General features: G+C 46.5%; 1 protein-coding gene across 3 annotated transcripts in view; it reads right to left on the bottom strand.

Moving 5' to 3' along the window:
* Positions 1-2,527: 2,527 nt before the first annotated feature.
* UBAC1 (UBA domain containing 1) overlaps positions 2,528-26,460 on the bottom strand; it is a 45,606-nt gene continuing 21,673 nt past the window's right edge. For 2 of the 3 annotated variants that reach the window (XM_029612280.1, XM_029612281.1), the window contains exons 7-10: positions 19,298-19,520; positions 8,974-9,060; positions 6,448-6,586; positions 2,528-4,958 (exon numbers count right to left, since the gene is read on the bottom strand). In XM_029612280.1, coding sequence (XP_029468140.1) covers positions 4,843-4,958; positions 6,448-6,586; positions 8,974-9,060; positions 19,298-19,520 — 565 coding nt within the window. In that variant the 3' untranslated portion in view covers positions 2,528-4,842. The remainder of the gene's footprint in view (positions 4,959-6,447; positions 6,587-8,973; positions 9,061-19,297; positions 19,521-26,460) is intronic. The other variant, XM_029612282.1, reaches the window with a different exon arrangement.

Below are 26,460 nucleotides of genomic sequence, written 5' to 3'. Positions count from 1 at the left end.
AGCACCTAAAAGAAAGCACAGCAAGGCAAGCACACAACCTGTGCACCAAGTTAAGCACATAAAAAAGTTTGTGTGCGTAAAAAGCGCACCCAAAAACAGAGCGCACAACACACATGCAGAGCTGACACACTGCGCACACCAATGGCCTATAGAGGGCAGAACACACAAGAGCGCGTGAAAACGGCCGCCGCGGCCTACCAAGTGGCGTGCAAGAAGAAAGCCTAAGTACGAAGCCCAGCCCACCGGGGGCCATTCAACCTGCCAGGCTGCCCAGTTCCCCAACCCCAACAGGAGCAGGAATGAACGTCGGCACGGTGCGCCAAGAACAGAGACAGGAGGACGTCCAGAAACCCCTCTGTCTCTGATTCAGGTAAAACTGTCTTTTTTTTTTTTTTAAGACCTTACCTGAGCTCAGCACTTACTGGCCGAGTACAGAGATGGTCTCCGGCTGTGGGGGGAGAGGACATCTGCCATCACCGCTGCGCTCGGCCTCCTGCACCTGCTGCCTTTCAGCTGAACTGGTAGCTATGTCCACGCTGGGAAACTCAGCTACTGGACCAAGGCACACCTCTGAGGGGTCACAGAAATCGCCTAAGGAATTTTCAACTAGGGGAGGGACCTTTGGATATCACTGCAGGAGAGCGGGGCTTTCTTTTCCTGAATTTAGAATTTTAAAATTTCTCCTTTCAAAAGGCTCAAAGCAATCCCCGTAAGGAGATGCACGTCCACCACCTGCTGGAGATGGAGAATACTGGCAAGCTGGGGTCACTGCATGCAGTGTGTGTATACACACACACAGTGATGTCAGCTTGCTCCATCTCCATCTGCTGGCAGGGGAGCATAAACCCACTGGTCCTGTGACCATCTGTCTACATGCTAGGAAGATTAAGTTTTTAAAGGGGCCTCCAGTTTAGATACTCTCAGCATTACTTATGGATCTTCAGTAAGCATATGAAGGTGTTGGTCATGCTGACTGTTGTTCAATACCTTCTTTTCAACAACAGCACAAATAAATTAAGACTAAAAACGGGAGTGCAATTTCACCTGCAAGAAAATATATCTTGAGTGGCTGTATACATGGGTGGGGTGGGGGGCAACCGCTTAAATGAGGCACTTTGTGGATTTATATTTTTTTATTTTAATTAGAATGTGGCTCTTTGAAGTCTTGCCAGCAGTTAAGTGCAATGAGTGACAAATTACACAACACAGATATGAATTGCAGAATACTTTTAAATTCAAGGCAGCACATTATAGCTTCCACTGGCTTTGCCTTGTGCTATCTGCTGTAAAGCATACAAAGAATATATCTTTATTTAATAACATTTATATAACTGCATAACCAGTACAAACTTTAAAAAGTTTACAATAAAACATACATAAAAATTTAAAGCAATCACTGACAAAACTATGCCAATGTCTTGCTGCAGTACCACAGATGACCAATCAAACTTATTAACACAAGGATTTTTTATTTTTTTTTTGAAAGATCTGCGATATATTAAGCAAAAAAAATAAAATTAAAAAATAAAGCTAAATTAAAACATGGATTTTCTGTCTGAACCATGACTCATGTAGATACAACCTGGCGGCTACCAGGAAATGGCTATGATGAAGCTTAACCAAAGAAAAGACCTACATGTGTTCGCTCTTTGAGGCTTTGCAGGCAAGAGATCGATGCCAATGCCTAGATTCCTTAAAAGCATTTTGGACATGCTCCCCTGCAGACTCTGAAAAAGGGCCTGCAGCTTACGATTCAGGTTTTGCATTTCTTCACTTTCATTCATGGCAATGTTTTGCTCCTTTAAAGTCACATTTATTTGCCCCTAATCAAAGTTCCTAAAAGTTGGCCAGATAGATTTTCAATACTGAATTTTTTGGGTTAGTTGTATGCTTTCTTCTTTCAGCATCTTGTCTTTAGTATGAAGAAGCATCACTTCTTTCAAAAACCTGCTTTTTGTCAGACAGCTGTTTACTATCCATATTTAAAAAAAAAAAAGTTTAGAAACTTCAAAATCCAATATGTCTTCTAGCTCAATCTCTCCTATTGATCAGTTGTTACAACTCCCATTTGTTTCAGTCTTCTGCAGAGCACAGGAATTAGAGAGCCATTTTTCACAAAACACAGAAAACAGTTTTGTAAAGCACTAGACTGAGTGTGGTTAGTGATCTTTTTTTTCCACAGGCAATGAATTTTGGATTGAAGAAATCACTTTGGCTGAAAGTGACTCTTCCACCAAAACAACTCTAGGGCCTTACCAAGCCTTGAAGAAAATAATAAGAGAGAGAATGTAGAAAAGGAGCTGAAAATAAAAGGTCCTAATAGTGAACTTTTACAAAAGCATGTTTCAAGATATGAATGAAATCTCATTGCCTGCAGAGACCAAGATGGTCCGAGTACTGATGCGGTCATTGGATAACGACACATTCCATCCTTAATCCAGTTTGGAAAATATTGGATTGTTTTGTGTTTTAAAATTATACAACACGTATGTTTTTCAGTACTGTAGAAACAAAACAGAAAACAGGGCAAGGGAAAAATAATTTGATTTATTCATTGAGAAATTTGTTTATGTACTTTGCTTAAATTAGAATAAGTACTGAACAGTACAGATTTGTTTTTAAAAAGTGCAGTTTTAAGAAACATGTGTGGATTTTAAGAACCAAAGTGTCAATTGAAAGAGCAAAGAAGTTAAAAGGACAGCTTCCATGCCTCTCAAATCTGCTACGGTGCAACTGCCTTCTTGTTTTTGGAAGCACATCTTAGCTTGCCTGCAAAAGCAGGACGCTTAGCTGCCAGATGTCCTTCCTGTGCCCAGCAGTACAAGCAGACTGATGCCAATTCGGACCTCATTCTGTTGGATTCTGTGCAGGCTGTGATACTTTTTATTGGCCTAATATTACAATTAGTCAAAGACAGGGAAGCATGTGAGTTGTCCAGATGACAAAATAGTGCTTCCTTCTTCAGATGTGTGAAGGATGCATGAGCTCATGAGCTGAGTCAAACGTTAAAGCTGCTTTACAGAAAAATTACATTTTTTTGTGCGTGTGTCCAGCCAGGAAGGCACGCACACCTGCCTGGACTCAAAGCCTGCCTTTTAAGCAAGCATGGAGGTTGTCCTTTAACACTGTAGAGAGATGCACAATATTAATACCCTATACCTAGTGGTCAGTGACCTTTTGTAAACATTAGCCAGATGCAAGTCAGGTAAATGTAAAGATTTTCACATTAGCTGCACAATTTTTCAACTAGCCAGTACTTCTATTCTGCCAATAAGTTTGTATAGTGCTACCGAGTAGTGCTACACCCTGGACATATAAACTTTTACAAAAAAGGAAACATAGCAAAGGCAACTAAATTTAGAAATACATTGTTTATTGCTTCCCTTGGCTCCTGCCTGATTTTTCTCTTTTCACCACTAAGAGCATAGCTGTGGTGCAGATATCTCTGACTGATTGTCAGGGCTGCAGCGGCTTTATGATCAGTGATGGTACAATTTAGACTGCAGCTGGAATTAGGGAAGATACTGTGGCCTTTTAATTACTATTAACCACCACATTATGGCAGGCATACTTGATTCTGTTTTTCCCCGAAATGAACCACAACACATAGCAACACTCAGCAGCACTACACACACTAGGTCATGCTAGCTGAACAAAATTAAGCTAACACAGATTGCAACTTTAACAGGACATAGAAGATGCTGCTCTGGAGAGACCCTGTCCCTTCTTGTTGACACCACTAGAGTGTTTTACTAGACAGAACAAACGGAGCTCAGTTGGAGAGTTTATTTTTTTATGTTAAAATAAGTTAAGAAATATAATAGAAACCAGTTAAAAAATGGCCTCTATGCACATTAAATTACAGTGAATGGATGCAGGAGGCAACCAGTATTCAGGGTTATACTTTTCTTTTCATTTAAAAAAAAAACCCTTGAATTTAAACACAAAAAGATATCTCAAAAGACATTTTAAATGTCAAACACCTTGTACAACAGAAATACTATCCTTTTTTGGAAGGATATCATCCCTTTCATAAATTTTCTGTTTGTGAAATATTTCTTGCAAACAGGATGGCAAACTATTGTTACAAATTTCTGGCCAATCAGACTAGAGATGGGTCATTCAAAAACAAAAACGAAAAAAAAAAGATTTTCAGATAAAGTGATTAAACCCCCACCTGTTATCCAGGCGGGTTTTCCTGGATTGTAATCAGCAATTGCAAACCCTCTCTGGGCCTTCGCCTGTGGATGGGGCTTACCGGATCACGATCAGAAAACGCAAACTCCTCCCATTATCCATCACTTTGCTTGTTGGGCGATGTTTATCGACCCACGATTGGTAATCACATGATGATAAACCCCGCCGGAGGAGGATGCTCTGATAACGGATGCGGGTTTGCAAATATGGTCATGATTTTTCGGCCTGTCTCTAAACCAGACCAAAGGCCGGGATTTTAAAAATTCAAGTAGTGACAGCAAATCACATTAATTCTTTCCTCTCCCCACAAAATAAAAAAATAAAATAAAATAAAAAGACAAATGAAAGCATCACTGTTTTCACCAGTGTACTCCTGTCCTCTGGGATAATACCTTTTATTTCAGTTGAACAACATCTTAAAGCATAAAGTCTTCAAACCACTTCTACGAGTACTAGCTCCACACGGCAACTACCTTCCTGCTGGCCATAGCTACTCACGCTCTGCTGTCCCATGCACAAAGGGCAGGTCCCTGTTTTAACACCGATAGCTATCACTCCCCTACCACGCCCTTTATCTTCAGGAAACTTCAAAGAAGGGTACAGCAAGAAGTGTGACCGCGGTGGTTGGAGGGGTCAGGGTGTCCCCTACGTGCGATTCAATGTCTGGAAGATTCTAGATATCTGAAGCATGACGGGCCCAGTTTCCGGATCGTTCATCCACTGGGTGCTGTTCAAAGGATTTTCCAGCATGTCTTCAAATGCTGTGATAGTAAGAAGGCCAAAGTTATTTTTCGAGCCCACACTTTTGCAGATAAAAGCAGCTGCCTTTCTGCTCTTTGCAGTCCTTTAATGCTCTGTCCCACCATGAATTCAGCTTTAATTCCCAAAGTTTACATGCAATCTGCCATGCACACTAAAATAATTTTTGGTAACAAATACACAGGAAGGAGTAACTGCAGATGTGCCATTTAATCTGCTGAAGATCCCTACATAGGCAGGTAGACTTTCTTTTTGACGGAGAACACACAGCTGCACAGGAGGGCACAGCTCCAAGACAGGCGAAGCATGTGACTGTGGTTACTATTTCAGCCCTGACAGGTCAAATGCAGAAGTCCTTAGCTGGCAACTTTGAGCACTATTAAGCTCAGTCAACCTTAATGCCTGTGCTGCATTTTGCAAACCACTGACCCGGTAAATCTGATACTGAAATATTAGCATAGCCATTTTTTTTAAATTCATTCTGCACCTCCTCTTTGCCAAGATGTATCAAGCGGTGTTGGGCTTGAAGGCAAGCGACAGCTGGTATATTATACTTCAGCAAGTGGATGTTTGAAGGCTAAAATCCATTACTCCTAGAGCAGAGGCAAGTGTAAACTGGAAATTAAATACAACTGATTCGGCAGGTATTCTGTGGCACACTACATTAACCAAAAGTCCTTGTTCTCCTCCATGAGCAAGGGCTGCAGGTCATAATACACTGTGGCAAACTTGTTATATAATAAGATGACAAGTTTGCAATTCATGCATTTCCTGTTCTCCCACAGGCAAATCCATTGCAAATCTGTAACTATAGACAAAAGGACCCATGTTACTGGTCACTCTAGCAGGAAGTGGCATTGTATACACACTCAGCTGTGAAATACAGCAAATTATCACTGTAATCATCAACAGAAGTGGCAAGATCAGACAAGGTTGGCATTGCTGCTGCTTCTCTCTCTGGCAGCCAATCAGGAGGTCTAAACTCTTATGGAGACTAACGGTCAGGGCTCCCCCCACCACTGAGAATTTTTGGAAGCACCCATCGAATGCTCCCATCTCACCCCACAGACCCTTGTTTTGATAACAGTCTGACCTATCCATACCAAAAGCAGAGGCATGTAAGTGAATGTAAAAATGGGCTCAACTGTGCAGGCAATAGAAGTGAGGTTTCCCTTTGGTTGAACTGGAAAAGCTGCTACCTCTCAATAAAATGTGAAAGGCGGCAATAATAATTTGCTCCCACTGATTGAAAACACTCTTGACTTTGAGGGTGCCACTTCTGTAATGATTCAAGCTCTCTCTGATAGGTCTCTGCATCAGGCCCGCGCATATTTGTACAGGCACTAAAGCGCACCATGGTTATACCATGGCTCAACATGTCATATATGTCTATATTTTCTCCACTGACTGGCTTGTGCTCTCAGGAGTGTGGGAGGACCACTTTTGCCCAAGGATAACCAGGGTATTATAAAACAGCTGCAACAAGCTTACCTAACAGTGTTTTGGGGTTAGTTAGGCCTAATTGCACCACTGGGTTGTCCAGGATGGCTTGAAACAGAGGACTACTTGTATCAATTCCCTTGTCTAAATCCTCTGGCGAAGGCTTTCGGTCTCCCAGCAGCCACTCGCACTGCAAAATTTAACAAATTCATAATTTCCAGTTACTAAAAAAAAAATATATAATAGCATCATAAATACTGCCTCACTTGAAAACAAAAGATACACATTTTAGGCTTGCAAGACAAAAACAAGATAAGCAAAAAAAATTAAAATTCTTTTGTCCTCCTCTCCAGTATGACTAGGTCACGTCTTCTTGTTACAAAGCTGCTAGAGGCAGATTCCGAAGGCTTTTCTAAATTTCTTCTCAGTGCCCATTCTTTCCCTGTTGATACAATACTCCTAAAACCTAGACAGCATGCCTGCCCTCTGCACTGCTCCTATGGCCAGCAAGATGTCCACTGTGATGTCTGGCATCTTCCTTCCCTCCCTCCCAGGAAACTGAGCACATTGCCTCCATGGCCTGCCCCATCCCCAGCTGTCCTGAGGAGACAGGCGATTTGAATTCTACTACCCACTTTTTTCCATATGCTGCATTTTTTTTTTTTTTTTTTTTTTAAAGGGGACAATTTTCAAAGCCATTTATATGGAGGTAGTTGGAGATTTATGTGAGCCTCTGGTACAAACTTTGCTACCCGTGTTAAGGTATTTATTGCACAAAAAACTCTCTAACACAGTAAATGCCCTAAAGCGAGTATAACACGAGATGTTAAAAAACATCTGACATTAAATGAGACCTGGCACCATGCGCATTAAAATGAGTCCATTAGCATGCAAATTTGCTCATTAATATTCTAAACTATGTTAATCAAATAACACGGCTTACTGAAAAATTTGCAAGCCACATTATTTGAAATGAAGCTAGCTACAACTCAAGTTATATCTAACTTCCACTGTGGGTACTAGGACCTTAATATACATCACAATGAACCCGTGACCCTGACTTAAAGGGACCGGGGCCACTCAGTACTGCGAACACCTTTCCCTCCTTCCAAACTAGTAAAAACCTCTAGGGTACTGCTTATACTCTCCTGTCCCATCCCTCTGCCCCCCTTGCAGGGAGTCTTTGCAAGTACGGCGCAAATCCCACCTCCCCATCCCCCAACCATGCCACTTCACTCAAAAAAATATGGGCACTGGAGGATAGAAACCCCATCCTAAACCCCCCCTCCCCGTTTTGAAAAAAAGAAAAAAAAACGGTCTTTGTGGTGCAATGGACCTTTCTACCCCATCACACCCCTCCCCAAATACATAAAAAGATTCCTGGTGGTCTAGTGGACCCTCGACCCCCACTTTCCTAAAACAAAGTTACCCTGGTGGTCAGGATAGGGGCAAAGGTCGAACTGTACCACTTTGAAAAATGGCTGCCGCCCGGGGCACTTCAGGCTCCCACAGGAACATCAGGGTGTCCTTTTTAGCTAAGGGGGTCCAGGAGGGGTATGCATCTGGGGTCCACTAGGGCTACTTTTATGAAAAGAGCATTGGTGGGTTTTTTGGGAGGGGGGGGGGTCACATGAGGATCCTGGCCTCTGGGGCCAGATTTTTAATGTGACAGCGCAGGGGTAGGGGTGCTGGACTTTCACTATACTTGCAAAGGTTTTTTTTTGTTTGTTTTTTTTTTACACTTTAACAGGCTGCCTGCGAGGGTGCTGGAGGCGGTGGGAAGGGGGGGGTTCTAAGAATATCCCTGGGGTTTTTTACTACTTTTGGGGGGTATTCTCGGGGTCAAATGACCCCAAAATCCCAGGGGCACCACCACGTGTTTTTTGGGGGGGGGGGGCTTTCATTGCCACGGTATATTTCCCCTGCAGGAAAATACCAAAGGCTGCTGTATTTTACCACAGGCCATAGTGTTTTCCCATGGGGAAAAATACTACGCGAGTCACAAATCTGCAGTGTTTTCCTAGGGGGAAAATACTACAGCTTAGAGCCCCACCTTGAGCTACCAATGGATAGGCAAGGGTTAAATCTAAACCAATAAATCAATGGGCTGCCTGAAAACGATCCTCAACACCTATACTTTTATCTGTATTTAAAAGAGGCGCTCCCAGGGTTGGGTTTTGGTTGGGGAGGAAATTACGCAAGTAGATTGCACTTTCAAATCTATACACGTTGTTTTCCCACAAAAAGGGTACCCACACAAAAAGCAGGTACAAATATCCGCAGGTACAGTTTTACTTTGAAAACAGGGACAAAATCCCAATATGTATAGTCTGAAAAACTGTAGCAAAGTAACATTTTTATGATTAAGCCCATTTCTTTACATTTAAGTTGGAGATTCTAATTTTGGAAACCACAGTGACAAAGTTTGGAAAGGTCACTGCTGATAATGGAAGCTGTCTACCATGTTCTTGCTACAGATTTTGTGTTGTACGTCAGAATAACGCTGAGCTCCCTTAGTGAACCCAGCGAGCCTCAGTCATCTTTCAGTTCTGGAATAAATTATACTCAGACACTTACGGCTGCATCTTGCTGGTTGTTGTTTACCCGAAGGGCATCTACGATCTCCTTTTCATCAAACCCCATCTCCATTAGGGCAATGACAGCCTAAACCAGAAGGTGACAATTGTTAGATTGAGTGAAAGGCAGTAGCAAATGTTGATATGGCAAATCAGTCAGCCAGCTGCCTGCTGCACTAAAGAGAAAAAAAGCCAACATTTTTTAGAACCATATTATTCCTAGGACTACCACACACAACAATAAGGCCACTCCAAATACTGCAAAACTCTGCCGCAAGGGTACTAACTGGGAAAAGAAAAAGTGATCACATTACTGATACTCTAGCAGAATTACACTGGCTACCAATCGAATACAGAGTTCAATACAAAACACTTTGCACAATTCATAAATTGATTCATGATGAAAAAGCAGAATGGCTAAACACAGCACTGTGTGTTCATGTCCCACATAGAAACCTGAGATCCGCTAACAAAGCACTCCTAACCATTCCTTCTATTAAAACAGCCAGATTGACCCAAGTTAGAGATAGGGCTTTATCATTAGCCGGACCAATACTATGGAACACCATGCCCTTAGAAATTAGACTATAGAGAGATTTCAAATTTTTCATAAAGAGTTAAAAACCTGACTTTTCAAACAAGCTTTTTACAAAGAAAACGGAGAATAGTGAATATGAAATCCGGCAGCAGAACATCAGCACGCAGCACCTCATTGTTCAATAGGTGTGTCTTATTAAAACAAAATATACATTACGATAGAATTATACATGCAATTAAGTCTGATAAGCATGGAAAAAGGCAAGATTTATAACACTTTACAAATAGTATTTATTATGAAACTTTGTTACTGGACTTTAATGGCACTTCCTAGAGATAGTACTAACAATTTACCAAAGATGTATTTATGTGCCTCACTGTAAACCGTTGTGATGGTATTCAACTGAACGTCGGCATATAAAAATTTTTTTAAATAAATAAATCCCTGCCCCACCACCACTATCCCCCCTCCTCCATGCAGAACAGTCAATTCTGGCAGATAAGTTGAGGGATATGAATAGACAGAAGAGGTCTAAACTGGACCTTAGCAGTTACCTTAACAAAGCAGCAGTGGTATAAATATCTATTAAAGGGAAAAGTAAGCCAAACAAGGACTCCTGCCCTCTGTTCGGTTCCTTCTTTACATTTTTACTAAAATCAGCTACACTTTTGGTTCAAGAATCAACCCCACCACCCAGCTATAGAAGTCATCTCCAAAACTACAGTTAAACCTGGAGTGTGCAGCTAATCCATTTCATTTACGAGGCAATACTCACTAGAGCTATGCACCAGAGCTAATCAATGTATGTACAAATTTACATTTTTTACATCACCAAACCCAATCTTAGAATTGTTAAAAAGTGATTACTCTTTGTAGAGGCTGAAGCCTTCACATACAAAAAGAGGTTTATGGCATGCAATATATAAGTTTCCACAGAAAATCTAACTAGATAAATGAAGCTTGACCGACGTGCCGCAAATGCGCAGTAGAGCACAGCTCTACTGCGCATGTGCGGCACAGAGAACTCTGAGCGACAGAGGGGAGGAGGAAACGGCAGGGAGCTGCCGCTCCGATATGTTAACAGCCTGAGCCCGTCCCTCCTCCTCCACCGCCGAGGGGGGGGGGGGGGGCGGAGAGAGTAGGGAGGGATGGCCGGACCGTCACGAACAGGGACAGAAGGAGGAAAGAAGAGTCGCCAGCAAATGCAGCACAGCGAAGACAATGGAACGGAGAAGATCTGAGTCAGCCCGCCCCCTGAGTCCCGCCGATAAGGAGAAGCCAAGTAAACATTCAGCAACTGCTGCAGGGGGGAGGGGGGAGCAGTGCTATCAACCCGTGGGGGGGGGGGGGGGGTCTCAGCCACCAGGGGAAGAGTTTACTTGGGCATTCCTCCACCCCCACTGTTAAGATGGTCACTTAGAATAAGGACCAGAATGTGGTGATGCAGTTGCTTGTATCAGCTCCTGAACAGCCCATTACAACGCGACATCACTTCTGTTCATACAATTTCCACAGGAGGCCTTACCGGTCTTTTCAACAATACTGTTTACCAGCCTGTCTGGCCCAATGTCAAGAGAAACTTCCACAGCAGGCCTAATACAAACAGGGGCCTAGTTTTTACCCCTCCGAATAATCCGTTTCTAACTCTCCCAGTAGGGGGAAGAATCCAGCATTTTGTAGATTTGTGGTATCAGATCACCAAGGACCCTTGGGTCTTCCAAATTGTGTAATCTGGGTGCTGGTTGCGTTTCTCCCAGCCTCCATCTCTCCAACATTGTATCAGGATCTATCATTTACCATGGCTTCGACTGGAAGTCCAATCGCTTCTCCAGCAACGAGTGACAGAGTCAATCCTAGAATCCCAATATGTTCTAGGTTTCTAATCCCAATACTTCCTTATCCCGAAGAAAAATGTGGGGACTGCAGCCCATTCTCGATTTGAGATGCCTGAACAAACATACTCTGAAAGAAATTCAAACAAACTCCCTCAGCACAATTCTGCCTTATATACAGAACAAATGGATATGTGCATACACTCATATACCCACCTACCCTTCACACTGGCACTACTTCTGATTCCAGGTGGATACTTCCCACTAACAGTACAGAGTACTCCCATTTTGCATCTCATCAGTCCCAAAGACCTTTGCAAAATGCCTCGCAGTAGTGGCAGCTTATCTCCGTCACCAGGGAGTACAAGTCTTCCCATACCTAGATGGCTGGCTTATCATAGTGAACTCAAAGAACAAAGTGTTCTGCTTGCTGAACTCGACCATAGCTCTTCTCCACTGTTTAGGTTTCCTGATCAAGCGGTAGAAATCGAGCATGGAGCCCACTCAGAGAGAATAATTCATCAGGGCTCGGACAGATTCTATACAAGAGTGAGCCATCCTGCCTCTCGACTGAGCCAACACAATGACATCGGTCATCTGTAACCGCCTTTTCTTCTCTACGCTCATCTGCCAGACGGCTCCTGGTAGTCCTCTGTTACATGGCAGCAGCCTTCTATATGGTCCTTTGACCAGTCTTCGCATCCACTACCTCCAATGGGGCATATGTACCCCATGGGATCAACTAATTCAACTTCTATCATCTCCATAAAGGGAAGTTATGCTGGTTGCTATACCTGTGAGTTCTCAAGGAGGGAGCCCTCTTCACTCACTCCCTTATCAAATGGTTCTAGTGACAGATGCCTCCATCAAAGGGTGAGAAGCACCCACTGGAACACTTTGAACACAAGGCACCTGGATTCTTCAAGACAGCACCTATCAAATCAATCTTCTAGAGTCTTCTTCAAGGAAAGAGCATTCTGATTCAGACAACTAGGTTGTAATGTTTTACATCAACAAGCAAGGAGGAACAGGATCGTGGCCTCTCTGCCAGAAGTCCTAAAAACCTGAAATTGGGCGGAAAGAAATCAACTCTTCCACAGGCCACCTGTCTGCCGGGCATCTCTAACACGCTGGCAGATCACCTCTGCAGAGCATTTCAGCCACAGGAGTGGTCACTATAGCAATCAGTGGCCAACACTCTTCAGGTTATGGGGTCTACCGGCAATGGAACTCTTCACATCACAGCAGAAAACAAATCTAAAAGAAAATTGGTTCTTACCTGCTAATTTTCGTTCCTGTAGTACCAACGGATCAGTCCAGACTCCTGGGTTTAATTCAACCCTGCCAGCAGATGGAGACAGAGAAAAGCCTCACTGACACTGCTTAAAAGCCCTGGTGCCATCTGCAGTAGCTCAGTATTGATCTGTACCCAAGCTGAAAACACTATGTGCAATAAACAGACTAAAAAATCTTGATAAAACATTTGAAAAAACTTGTAAGTTATCAACAAAGAACAGAAGTTTGCTGAAAAGGTGATAGCTGAGCGGAAGACTCTCCCCTCCAACCCGGGTGGGCTCTGGTCTGATCCGTTGGTACTACAGGAACGAAAATTAGCAGGCAAGAACCAATTTTCTTTTCTCTGTACGTACCCAGATCAGTCCAGACTCCTGGGATGTACCAAAACTTCCTAGAGAGGGTGGGACCTGGAGAGTCCTGCTCGCAAGACACTTTCCCTAAAGGACCGGGAATCAGAAGATCCCATATCCATTCGGTAATGCCTTGCAAAGGTATGCAGCGACTTCCAAGGCGCTGCTCTGCAAATCTCTTGCGGAGATTCCAACTAAGCCTCCGCCCATGAAGCAGCCTGAGCCCGCGTTGAGGGTGCTTGCAAACCCTCAGGGACTCGACAGCCCTTCAGAATGTATGCTGACCCAATAGCCTCCTTAAGCCATCTGGCGATAGTTGCTTTGGAGGCATAGGTACCCTACTTTGCACCGCTCCATAAAACAAAAAGATGATCAGACCTTCTGAAATCATTAGTAACCTTGAGATAGCGAAGCAAGGTTCTGCGGACATCCAACAGCTTAAGCTCCCAAGCATGCTGCATAGAAGCATCCAGGTCTGCAAACGCTGGGAGCTCGATAGTCTGATTAACATGAAAGGGGTGGGGGTGGGGGAGAGAGAGAGTGAATGAGCGAGCACTCTCTCTCTCTCTCCCCCACCCCGGGAACTCGCGGCAGCAGCAGCCTCCTCCCAACGCTAACCTCTTCATTTTCAGCCCTCGCGGAGGCGGAGTCCCATCGGCCGCGGTTGAACCTCTTCATTTTCCTCCGAGCCGCGCTGCAGTCTTCTTTTCTTCGGGCCAATGCCGAGCGCACTAGCGTGGCCTCTTCTTGCCGCGCCGCGGGTGTGTGTGTGTGTGTGTGAGATCGCATGTATGTGAATGATTGAGAGCCTGTACATGTGAAAGAGAGTGTCTGTGATTGAGAGGCTGCCTGTGAGAGAGAGAGAGCATGAATGTAAGTTTACCATTGGGAACCTGTATGTGTAAGTTTGTGATTGAAAACCTGTTTGTGTGAAAGAGTATGTGTGTATGATTGAGATCCTTTGTGTGTGAGAGAAATCATGTGTATGTATGATTAAGAGCCTGTGTGTATAAGTAAGAGAGAGATCATGTGTGTCTGTGTGTGATTGAGAGCTGGTTTAGGTGATGGAGCATGTGAGTATGTGATTGAGAGCCTGTGTTTAAATGAGAGAGAGAGACCATGTGTGTCTGTGTGTGATTGAGAGCTGATTTAGGTGAGGGAGCATGTGAGTATGTGATTGAGAGCCTGTGTGTAAATGAGAGAAAGAGAGGACATGTTTGTACGCATGTGAATGAGAGTCTGTGTGAGAGAGAAAAAGACAGCATGTATTTATGTGATTGAAAGCCTGTGTGTGTGTGTAAGCGTGAAAAGATAGACAGCATGTGTGTAAATGTGTAATTAAGAGCCTATATAAGTGAGAGAGAAAAAACATGTGAATATGTGAGTACTGAGAGCATGTGTGTATAGGTGTGTCATTGAGAGCCAGTATGAGAGAGAGCGCTGGTATGTGACAGAGAGGAGAAAGTTCCAAGCAAACCACCCCACCTCCTGCTAATTCAGAACAATCTCAGGACACCGCTTCCATCTTGTCTGGACAAAGACAAGATGGAAGCGGTACAGAGAAGGGCGACCAGGAAGGTGGAGGATCTTCATCGGATGACGTATGAGGAGAGATTGAAGAATCTAAATATGTACACCCTGGAGGAAAGGAGGAGCAGAGGAGATATGATACAGACTTTCAGATACTTGAAAGGTTTTAATGATCCAAAGGCAACGACAAACCTTTACCATAAGAAAAAAATCAGCAGAACCAGGGGTCACGATTTGAAGCTCCAGGGAGGAAGATTCAGAACCAATGTCAGGAAGTATTTCTTCACGGAGAGGGTGGTGGATGCCTGGAATGCCCTTCCGGAGGAAGTGGTGAAGACCAGAACTGTGAAGGACTTCAAAGGGGCGTGGGATAAACACTGTGGATCCATAAAGTCAAGAGGCCGCCAATGAAGAGTGGGTGACTCGCCAGAATGATGGCTACTGCCTGGACACAATACCCTTATTCAATAAACACACATGGTTACTGTGACTCCAACATCACTCTAAGCTTCAACAGCAAGAGGAAATGTGGAAAAAAGGATTTGCACTCACAAAGCCGGGAGTAGCTGGCTTGTTACGGCGGTTACTACCCCAAACCAAATGTGCCTGATACTTCACTTTCGATGCACATCCAGCATAGCTCTCTGCTCCAACGGCAGGGGAGAAGAAAAACTGATACTTCACGCATATCCAGCATAGCTCTCTGCTTCAACGGCAGGGGAAAAGAAAAACTGATACTTCACGCATACCCAGCATAGCTTCAACGGCAGGGGAGAAGAAAAAAGGATTCACACTCACAAAGCGGGGAGTAGCTGGCTTGTTACGGCGGTTACTACCCCAAACCAAATGTGCCTGATACTTCACTTTCGATGCATATCCAGCATAGCTCTCTGCTTCAACGGCAGGGGAGAAGAAAAAACTGATACTTCACGCATATCCAGCATAGCTCTCTGCTTCAACGGCAGGGGAGAAGAAAAAACTGATACTTCACGCATATCCAGCATAGCTCTCTGCTTCAACGGCAGGGGAGAAGAAAAACAACCAATAAGGGCTGTATAACATAGTCTGGGTTAAAACAAATAAGCATGGGTGTAGCTTGCTTATTGCGGCGGTTACTACCCCTACTACCCCCTAACTAATCAAGCTAGATATTTCACTTGGATGCAGCTCCATCACTGCTCTCTACATTAATGGTGGGGGAGGAAGGGAAATAGAACCAAGAGCTAAAAGAAACAGATAAGTATGAGAGAAAAAATGTGTGAAGCTTGCTGGGCAGACTGGATGGGCCGTTTGGTCTTCTTCTGCCGTCATTTCTATGTTTCTATGTTTCTATGATATCAAACATTCCCAGGTATGCAGAGCAAAAACATTTTTGTATCCTTATTATTTTTCATTACTGGGTCTTTGTGTCTGCTATTTTGAAATATTTTGTTGGTATCTGGAAATGTTTTATATGAGTTTTTAATTATTGGATATTCCACTCATCAGCTATTTCGAAATATGTTCTTTTTGTTAGTACAGTTTTACTGCTGATGATTTTATATTTCTTGATTTGTTTTATAAGGATGGGTGATGTTTCTTTTTTCCTTTGTTACACTGCATACAGAGACTCTGGCTTGTTGCAGTTTCCAATTCAGTTTTTTCTGCATGCTTCTTGTTATGCGTTTTGGTCTCTTTATTCTATGTTAGGTGAGGGACAGCACATGATTCACGTGAGGTTTTCTGCTGGCGTGTAGTTTCTGTGTAGGACTCTATAGCAGCCTGACATGGTCCGTTTTCCTAATAGGAGATGTATTGGTGTCTTAAGGCCTGGTGTAATATTTTCAGAGACTTATTGTACTTTAAAAGTGTGATCTTACATAAAATGCACACATTTACTTGTATTTAGTTTTAAACATATTGTATGGTTCTCATGGAATTACATTTTAAAATATGTGGCGTTTATGGCTCTCTCAGCCAAAAAGGTTCCTGACCCCTGCTCTAGGTCCTTTCCGAGGAGGAGTTTGCCTTTAAAAGGCAGAGAACCCAGCGGAGCCTTCGACAAAACATCCGCTGCCAGTTCCGAAGCCACAGCAATCGGCAAGCCGAGACCGCGAATACCATAGACCTGGCCGAGGTTCGTAAAAGATCATAAAGCGCATCCGCACTGTAAGTCACCGCTGCCACCAACAGGGGGGCAACTCTGCAACTACTGGACCCAGCGGAGTCCTGCCCCCAAGGAAAAACTACTGCACATGGCAGTCCGGAGCCCCAATGCCGAGACTTTGAATATCTTCTTAAGCTGAACTTCCAGCTTACGATCCTGAAGGTCCTTGAGGGCTGTCGCCCCCATAACCGGAATTGTGGTCTTTTTGGCGACGGCCGACACCGCCGCATCCACCTTGGAAACCCACAGGAGATCCAGAGCCTCTTCTGGTAAGTGGTACAGTTTGTCCATCGCTTTACTGACCTTGAGGTCCAAATCTGGGGTATCCCACTCTCTGAATAACAAATCCGTAACAGAGGTGACATGGAAAAGACTTGGTCAGACCACGGACACCGACCATGATTGGATCGATCAAGCCCATGCGGGAGTGCTCCAGAGGGGCCTCAATACCCAACTCCTCCAAAATTGCGGGAATAAGAGGGCCAAGCTCGTCTCTCCTAAAGAGACAGACCACCTTAGGATCAGGTATTAGATGAAAGACTCTGGACCTCCTCTACTGCATCCTGAGGTAGGGCCCCTGCCTCTGGATCCTCCAGCTCCAAGGACTCGGAGGAAGAATCTAGTCGTGGATGGAGGAGCTGGTCCGGAGGGCGCGCTTAGGTTTAGGAGCTCCCACAGCCTCTGCTGACCTAGCTCTCTTAAGAGGTAGCGCTGCAGTTTTCTCCAAAGATTATACTGCGCGGGAACGACCGCTGCCCCCTGCGTGCTTCCTCGCGGACCTCCGGGCCTTGAAAATCCTATGCAGCAGGAGGATGAAATCCGAAGAAAAAGATGAGGAGTCTGAGGCCCCCTTGGAGCTCTCCTCCGCTGCCCCAACATTTCCAGCCCCAGCGCCACCCCCCTCGGGGGCAGGGGACTTCGGGGAAAGGTGGACAAAATGGCCGGGACCGCTCGGATCTTGCAGGCACTCGGCGCAGCCCTGAAACGCCGCTCTGAACCAAAGACGTGCCTCCCCCCCCCCCCCCCCCAGAGAGGGAATTGGAACAGACCCCATCGCGCGAAACGCGGGCGCGTGCATCCCCACAGGCCGTACCACGCGGCATCGTGACCAGAAGAAAGGCAGGCTGGCCTTACCACGCAGCAGTGGAGCAAAATGAAAGGCGCGGGTCCTGAACCGAATGAGGAGAGTGAGCCAGCTCCCTGGTATCACCTCAGTGGCTTAGAGGAGCTGCAGCAGGATCCTCGACCCCCGGCTCCACTAGCCTCAATACCAGGGGGGATGGTCCCCTCAGGACCTGCAAACCCCCTGTGAGGCTTCACACTAAAAACTAACTTTTATTTTAAATATTAGTTAAAATAGGAGGAACAGCCTAGTGGTTAGAGCAGTGGGCTATGAACCAGAAGACCAGAGTTCGAGTTCCGCTGTCACTCCTTGTGACCTTGGGCAAGTCACTTTACCCTCCGTTGCCTCAGGTACAAAACTTAGATTGTAAACCCTCTGGGGATAGAAAACACCTACAGTACCTGAATGTAAAATCTCAGATCGAATGTCGGTATACAAAAAAATAACAAAAATAATAAATAAATAAATCTAGCCTCTATATTATTTAACTTTTTTTTTTTTTTACAACTAACTACAGACTGCAGGAATTTGCACCTCCACCATCTGCTGGAGACAGAGAAATACTGACAGACTGTGGGTGGCACCTCAGGATATAGGGCAGAGTCAGTCAAAACTTCTCTGTCTCCATCTGCTGGTGGGGAGGCAAAACCCAGGAGTCTGGACTGATCCAGGTACACACAGGAAATGGTTCTTACCTGCTAATTCTTGGAATATCACAGATCAGTCCATAACAAAATTGTTTTTTTGGGTTTTTTTTTACTCCAGACTGCATGTTTTACATTTCTACCATCTGCTGGAGTCAGAGAAATACTGAGGGACTACAGGTGGCACACTAGTAGCAGTGTCAATAAAGCTTTTCTTCTCCGTCTCCATCTGCTGGCAGAGAAGCAAACCCAGGAGTCTTGGACTGATCTGAGGTATGAACAGAAAACACCATTTATTTATTTATTTATTTGGTGCTTTTCTATACCGGCATTCATGATACAATCATAGCATGCCGGTTTACATGGAACAGGGGTACAAGGAACCTTAAATATTAACATAGCGAAGAGAAGCAGAAGTTACAATAAAACAGGGGTGCTGGAACTGGGGAAGGAAAGACAAAGCATAAGTAACTCAACGGTAAGAAGAGTAATTATTTACATTGTGTTGAATGTATAGTAATGGTTGCTATTGTGAATCAGTGAGTTTATGGAAAACAAACTTATTCTTCCCTTCTTGCAATTCCCTTCTTGCAATCTGACTAAGCATAAAAGAAGAAATGAAATAATTTGGATGTATTGAGTCACTCTGGAAATGTTCAAGTCCCCTGATATAAAATAACATTTTCAAACAAAATGATCAATATTTCGGTTAATAAAAGTACTTTTTCATACCAATCTCAGCCTCATCTTATTTTATTATACAGTTTACATGCCTTTACACTACAGAATTAACTGTTACAATAAAGATTATCTAGCTTGTGTCCAATCTACACAGAACAATACATGCTGAGAGAGAGGAGACTTACCCGCGGATCAGGACGGAATTCTCTTTTCCTGCGGATCTTTTTGAAGATTTCTGTGAGTTCATCCTTGGCATCTTTTCCGCTGGCTTCTAAAGTTGACCCACCAGCTGCTTCTGTCGAAGTGGATGCTACTGCTGCTGCTGTTGCTTGGCCCGGAAGTGGGACATCAGCTGTGGGATCATCCGCGTGCTCTATCAGCCACTCCATGGCTTGCGTTACTGACATGCTGGATAATAGAAACATGTCTAAATCTTAGCACAGACCACAGTTGATGAAAACACATGTCCATAGAGTCCAAAAGATGAGTGGTGTGACTAGGGTAAGCTATGTCAAGCTGGTAACTTGACAATGGCAGTTTTCTGTATATTTCAGGCACATGAAAATTCACACTTTGAAGCATCTTTAACAAAATGTAACTTATTAGCCAGAAAAGTGAAATTTAAACTTACCTGTTAATTTCCTTTCCTTTAGTCCTGCCAGGCCAGTCTAAAGAAATGGGTTATATCCTCCTGCTAGCAGATGGAGACAAGAGAAAAAGAAACTCAAAGCAGACTTTAATCTCCCCTATAAAAGTCTGGTGCTTCCTTCAACATTTTAGTATTCTATGTCAAAGTAATCCAATTGAAGGCAATTGTTTATTTTGGTTCCAAATCACCATCACAACTAAAACCTGATACAGCCTAAAACTTCATGCCATGGTTATTAACTCAGGACTAAGAATCCCTACACCAAGCTCACAATTAGTCCAGCTGCTTTCACAGTAGGCAATGTCATTAGATTTCTGACCTTCTCATACTAAGAGACCGGATGCCATAGCCTCCTTGGGTGGGTTCTGGACAGGTCTAGCAGGACCAAAGGAAAGGAAAGTAACTGTCTTTCCAGAAGAAAATGGCAGAGCAGCACCCTTGTCTCCACTGCATCCCTTTTTCTAAGCACATCAGTGTGAATGTGCAGGTAAGGTGAGGCTGTTTTGGATGCAGGTGTTCTGAGAACTATCCTGGCTTCCATCCATCCAGACTGGGTGGAGCTTTGGTACATTCTCAATTGTCTGGATTGGTCTGGCATGGACAATAAGAAAGGTGACATTTTAAAAACTTACCAGATTCTGACTCTTCCTATGAGAACTCCTGCACCCTTGTTGAGAGGGGTCACAGAGACCTACAAACTCCTGCTAGAGAGGGCCAATGTGCTCCTCTCTTCGATTATTCCTAAAATCGATGCCTTAGAAACCACTGTGCTTTACCAGTGCACATTAATAGACCAAAAATCTGAGAAAAACATCACAAAGGTGATCTACAAAGGACTTGAAGTAGCTGGCCTTGTCCTGGCCTACTTCGCATGACCTTTTCATCTTCATAACTGAGAAAAGCCCAATTCCAACAGAAGTTAAAAAAAAAATCACTGACAAAAAAAAATAAGCATTTTGGGTGCAGAGAAGCTCTTTCCTTTAAAATTACCAAAGGCAACCATGGAGATGGACTTCAACAAAACTCAGAGATGCTACCATATGAAATTCGAGAGTAAGGGATGCTGGATCCTTTCAAAATTAAGCTCACTCCCAAGTCAAGGAAATCTCCTACAGCAGAGGACTTGGGTTCTTGAATCCTTGGAAGAAAGTATCTAATCAGAGAGTAGTAAGAGAGCTTCCATGACTGTGCCAGAGCCAGTCTCTCCCCTCTGTGATATTTATGAGTTATGCCTTCATCCCTATCTCCGTTGGAGGAAGGACAAGACTGAAGAGATGGGGTATCAAAGGGAAATATTGTCTCCTTCATAAACTGAAGAACTAAAGGCAGCAGACCTTAATAAGGGGAGTGAAGTCAGCTTTGAGCTTTTTCCCTCTGTCTCCATCTGCTGGCAGGAAGACATTACCCACTTAATCTGGATTTGGTCCTAGGGGCACAGGGACATCAAGTGACTCCGAAGATCCCAGAATCAGTGGCAGAGAGATGGGAGTCCTGAACTCATATTCCAGAATTTTTCCTGATTCACGATCCCACAGAGTAGTGAGGAGAAGGCACTGGGTTGTGAATCAAGAAAAAGCCTGCAATAGGAGTTCAATACTTGACTCCTCTCTGCTACTGACCCTTTAACCGTGGGCACAAGTCACTTTATTTGTATACATATGTAAACGCCTTGGAAAGCAATATCCTGTTTCCATGGAAACTATAAACTATCACAAAGCAGGCAATGGGATGGTGCCACCCATACTACTGGTCTACTCCATGTGCACCTACTACGCGGTGGCGCCAGTGATCATAGTCAAGCAAACCTGCAACATGCCAGCTCCCCCCACCACTACTGTAGTCTGAAGATCGCGTGTCCCTTTATCTGCACCCAGGAAATACTATGAGTCACAGCACATGTTGCTATTGTAGGATTTGTTTTCATGACACCCCATAATGAAATGACAGCATATTAAATATTTAAGGAAAAAAATTTAGGTACAACAAGTAAAGAGGAATTAGGTTCAGAGATAAGCCAGTGGGAATAAAGGTGTTTTCAATTCTGAAAATATGCAGGGAGAAGGGGATCTCAATATCAAGGGGGGAAGTTATTCCACACTTTGGGGGGTAGGAGGTAAGCTAAAGCGAGCAAGCATTTAAAAGATGAATCCTGTTTCGTGTGTGGGTACAAAAGAGAATAGGAGACCAGCAGAGGCAATGAGTGACCAGGGAGGACAAACGTGGCAGAAATAAGCAAGTCAGGTAGGTAAGGCCAAGTAGTTTGAAAACAGCAGGATGTCATCTGGAGCCAGTGCCAGTAGCAGGGTGACATGAAAATGACACAGATAAGAAAATTATTACTTACCTGCTAATTTTCGTTCCTGTAGTACCATGGATCAGTCCAGACCGTGGGTTATGTCCCCAATCCAGCAGATGGAGTCAGCCCAAAACTCTGAGGGGGCGTCACCATAAGTACTACTACCCCCTCTGCAGGAGTTCAGTATCGAGTATATCAAAGCCCGAGTAAACAGAAACCCCTTGATTGGATCAAGTTTAAACAAAACGGCAACAATAAGCCGCTGGATCGAAATAGAGAACTGGAACCGTCCCACCAACGGGTGGGAGGCCACGAACATAGCGTGTCAACCACCAAGAGAATGGCGACAGACAATGAAAACTGGAAACACGTGAAAAACAACAGCAGTAAAGCCACTACTGTAACAGACGGAACAGCTGAGCAGAGTCAGCCCCCCAATACAGCTGAGCAGGAGTAGAACCCAAATGCGGTGGGCGTCTGGACTGATCCATGGTACTACAGGAACGAAAATTAGCAGGTAAGTAATAATTTTCTTTTCCCTGTACGTACCAGGATCAGTCCAGACCGTGGGATGTACCCAAGCTTCCCTAACCCGGGTGGGGTCCTGCGAGGCCTGCTCGTAGAACCTGTTCGCCAAAGTGTCCATGTACGGACGAGGCGAGGTGTAGTCTATAGTGTCTCGAGAACGTGTGCAACGATTTCCAGGTGGCCGCTCTACAGATTTCTTGCGAAGATACCGAGCGACTCTCCGCCCACGAGGCCGCCTGAGAGCGTGTAGAATGCACCACAATACCGGGTGGGGGAGTCCGCCCCGCCCCAATGTAGGAAGCGGCAATGCCGGCCTTCAGCCACCTGGCAATAGTCGTCTTCAAGGCCTGTGATCCCTTCCGGGGACCGGACCAAAGAACGAAGAGATGGTCAGAAGTCCGGAAATCATTCGTAGCCTCCAGGTAGAGCCGCAGAGCGCGCTTGACGTCCAGGAGACGGAGAGACCGTGGCTCAGACGAAGAAAAAGATGGCAATTCCACCGTCTGATTCACATGGAAGGCGGACACCACCTTCGGGAGGAAGGAGGGCACAGTAGGAAGTGACACACCCGAATCGGAGAACCGGAGATAAGGCTCTCGACAGGACAGAGCCTGCAGCTCCGAAATACGCCGAGCGGAGCAGATGGCCACCAGGAACACCGCCTTGAGGGTGAGGTCCTTGATCGTCGCACTCCTCAGTGGTTCAAACGGAGGTCCCGACATGGAACGTAGTACCAGATTGAGGCTCCAAGAGGGACAAGGATCCCGCAATGGGGGCCGCAAGTACTTGACCCCCTTGAGAAACCGGACGATGTACGAATGCTGTAACAGAGATCCTTCGCCCCGCAGGAGGGAGCCAAGAGCTGCCACTTGAACCCGAAGTGAGTTGTAAGCGAGCCCCTTGTCCACTCCCGCCTGTAGGAACTGGAGGATCTGCGGGACAGACGCCTCCGTGGGTCTTGTGTTCAGGCCGGTACACCACAGCTCGAACACTTTCCAGACTCGCACATAGGCCACCGACGTCGAAGTCTTCCGAGAATGAAGCAGAGTTGACACTACCGCCTCCGGGTACCCCCGTCGTCGGAGACGGCGCCTCTCAAAAGCCAGGCCACAAGACAGAAGAGTTCTGCCTGGTCGAAAAATACCGGTCCCTGGTGAAGGAGGCGGGGAAGATGTCCCAGCCGGACGGGTCCGTCGATTACCAGGTGGAGGAGGTCCGCAAACCAAGGTCGTCGTGGCCACTCTGGCGCGACGAAGATCACAGTCCCCTGATGAACTTCTATCCGTCGGAGTAGTCTTCCCACCAGCGGCCATGGTGGGAACGCGTACAGGAGCAGATCGGCCGGCCACGGGAGCGCGAGAGCATCGACGCCCTCCGCCCCCTGTTCTCTCCGGCGACTGAAGAAGCGAGGAGCCTTGGTGTTCTAGGCGGACGCCATGAGATCCAGGTGGGGGGAGCCCCACCGCCGGACGAGCAGCTGCATGGCCTCGTCGGAGAGGGACCACTCTCCGGGATCCAGAAGCTGGCGACTGAGGAAGTCCGCCTGGACGTTGTCCACGCCCGCGATGTGCGAGGCCGCCAGGCGGCGCAGATGCCGTTCCGCCCACTGCATCAGCATCGCTGCCTCGAGCGCGACCTGCGGGCTGCGAGTGCCACCCTGACGGTTGATGTAGGCCACCGTAGTCGCGTTGTCCGATAAGATTCTGACTTCCCGATTCCGAAGGAGCGGCAGGAAGTGGAGAAGCGCCAGCCTGACCGCTCTGGTCTCCAGACGATTGATGGACCACTTCGACTCCTCCGCGGACCACGTCCCCTGCGTGGCGCTTCGGTCGCAGACTGCCCCCCAGCCTACGAGACTGGCGTCGGTGGTTACTACTACCCAATTTGGTAGATCGAGGGACACGCCGCGAGCCAGATTCTCCGGGACCATCCACCAGGTCAAGCTGTTCCTGGCAAACTGGGGCAGCGGAAGTATCACCTGGTAGTCCTGCGAAAGTGGCTTCCAACGGGATAGAAGTGCTCTTTGCAGAGGCCGCAGGTGCGCAAATGCCCAAGGGACCATGTCGATGGTGGAGCCCATCACCCCCAGGAGCTGCAGATAGTCCCAGGAGGTGGGAGCTGGTAATGCAGAGAATCGCTGTATGTGTTCCCGTAGGGCATGCGCCTTGTCCTGCCGTAGAAAAACCGCGCCCAGACGGGTGTCGAAGGTCGCCCCCAAGAAATCCAAGCGCTGCGAGGGCACGAGGGAGCTCTTGGAGAAGTTCACCACCCATCCCAGGGACTGCAGAAACTATCACCCTGGCCACTGCCGCCTGTCCATGCCGAAAAGACTTCGCTCGGATGAGCCAATCGTCCAAATAAGGATGGACTAGAATCCCCTCCTTCCGAAGGGCAGCCGCCACGACTACCATGATCTTGGTGAAGGTGCGCGGGGCCGTTGCCAATCCGAACGGAAGCGCTACAAACTGGAAATGCTGATCCAGAATCTTGAACCGTAGCAGACGATGATGCTCCCGGCGAATGGGGATGTGAGGGTAGGCCTCCGTCAGATCCAAGGAGGCCAGGAACTCCCCTCGATGTACCGCTGCGATCACCGAACGTAGCGTTTCCATGCGGAACCGGACCACCCGAAGGGATTTGTTGACTTCCTTCAAGTCCAGTATGGGCCAGAAGGAACCGTCTTTCTTTGGTACCACGAAGTAGATGGAATAATGGCCCGAGCCCACCTCTCCGGAGGGTACGGGCACAATGGTGCCTATCTCCCACAGTCTGTCCAGCGTCAACTGCACCGCCCTTCGCTTGATGGCCGAGCCGCAGGGAGAGAAGATGAACCGTCCCTTCGGAGCGCGGGCAAATTCCAACGCGTAGCCGTGTCCTATGGTGTCCAAGACCCACTGATCCGAGGTGATCCGCGCCCACTCCTCGTAAAAGAACGCCAGCTGCCCCCCAATCTTGGGAACGGCGGAGTGGGCGAGCTGAACATCATTGAGAGGACTTGGGCGAGGGCTGTCCCGCCGTGGGAGCGGCACGCGCTGGGCGTCGCCCGCGAAAGGAACAGGACCAGGGCTGAGACCTGGGAGCAGCGGGCCGAGACGCCGCCGGTCTGTAATTCCTGTAGCGCCTTTGCGCCCTGGCTCTGGTCCGCGAGGACGAGAATGCCCTGGTGGAGCGATATCTGTCTTCCGGCAGGCAATGGACCGCGTTTTCCCCCAGAGACTTGATGATCTGGTCTAGATCCTCCCCGAACAGGAATTTTCCCCTGAATAGCAGGGAACCCAGACTCGACTTGGAGGACGTGTCCGCCGCCCAGTTGCGTAGCCATAGGAGACGACGTGCCGCCACCACCGAGGCCATGGAGCGGGCGAGGACCCTAAACAGATCATAGGAGGCGTCAGCCCCGTATGCCACCGCCGCTTCCAGCCTATCCGCCTGGGCGGCCTCCTCGTGCGGCAACACCTGAGAAGTGAGCAGTAGCTGCACCCAGAGAAGACTGGCCCGCTGGGCAAGCGAGCTGCACATCGCCGCCCGCAGCCCCACCGCGGAGACCTCGAAGACCCGCTTGAGGAAGACTTCCAACTTGCGATCCTGCGTATCCCTTAACGCCGCTCCACCCGTCACCGGTATGGTCGTCCTCTTCGTGACTGCCGACACCGCGGAGTCCACCCTGGGCACATTGATGAGATCCAGAAAATCTTCCGGCAGCGGATACAGCCTCTCCATGGCGCGGCTGCCCCTTAGGGCAGCTTCCGGGGCATCCCATTCCCTGGTGAGAAGCTGCAGGAACGACTCGTGAATGGGAAAAGCCCGAGCCCTCGGACGCAGGGCTGCCAGTACCGGATCCCCCTTCTTTGAGGAAGTGACAACAGCTGGCGCAA

This window comes from Rhinatrema bivittatum, chromosome 8 (assembly GCF_901001135.1).
Source record: "Rhinatrema bivittatum chromosome 8, aRhiBiv1.1, whole genome shotgun sequence".
In the NCBI taxonomy this organism is placed as follows: Eukaryota; Metazoa; Chordata; class Amphibia; order Gymnophiona; family Rhinatrematidae; genus Rhinatrema; species Rhinatrema bivittatum.
Note: the sequence above shows the minus strand (reverse complement) of the source record. Positions and strands in the feature narration are given on the sequence as shown.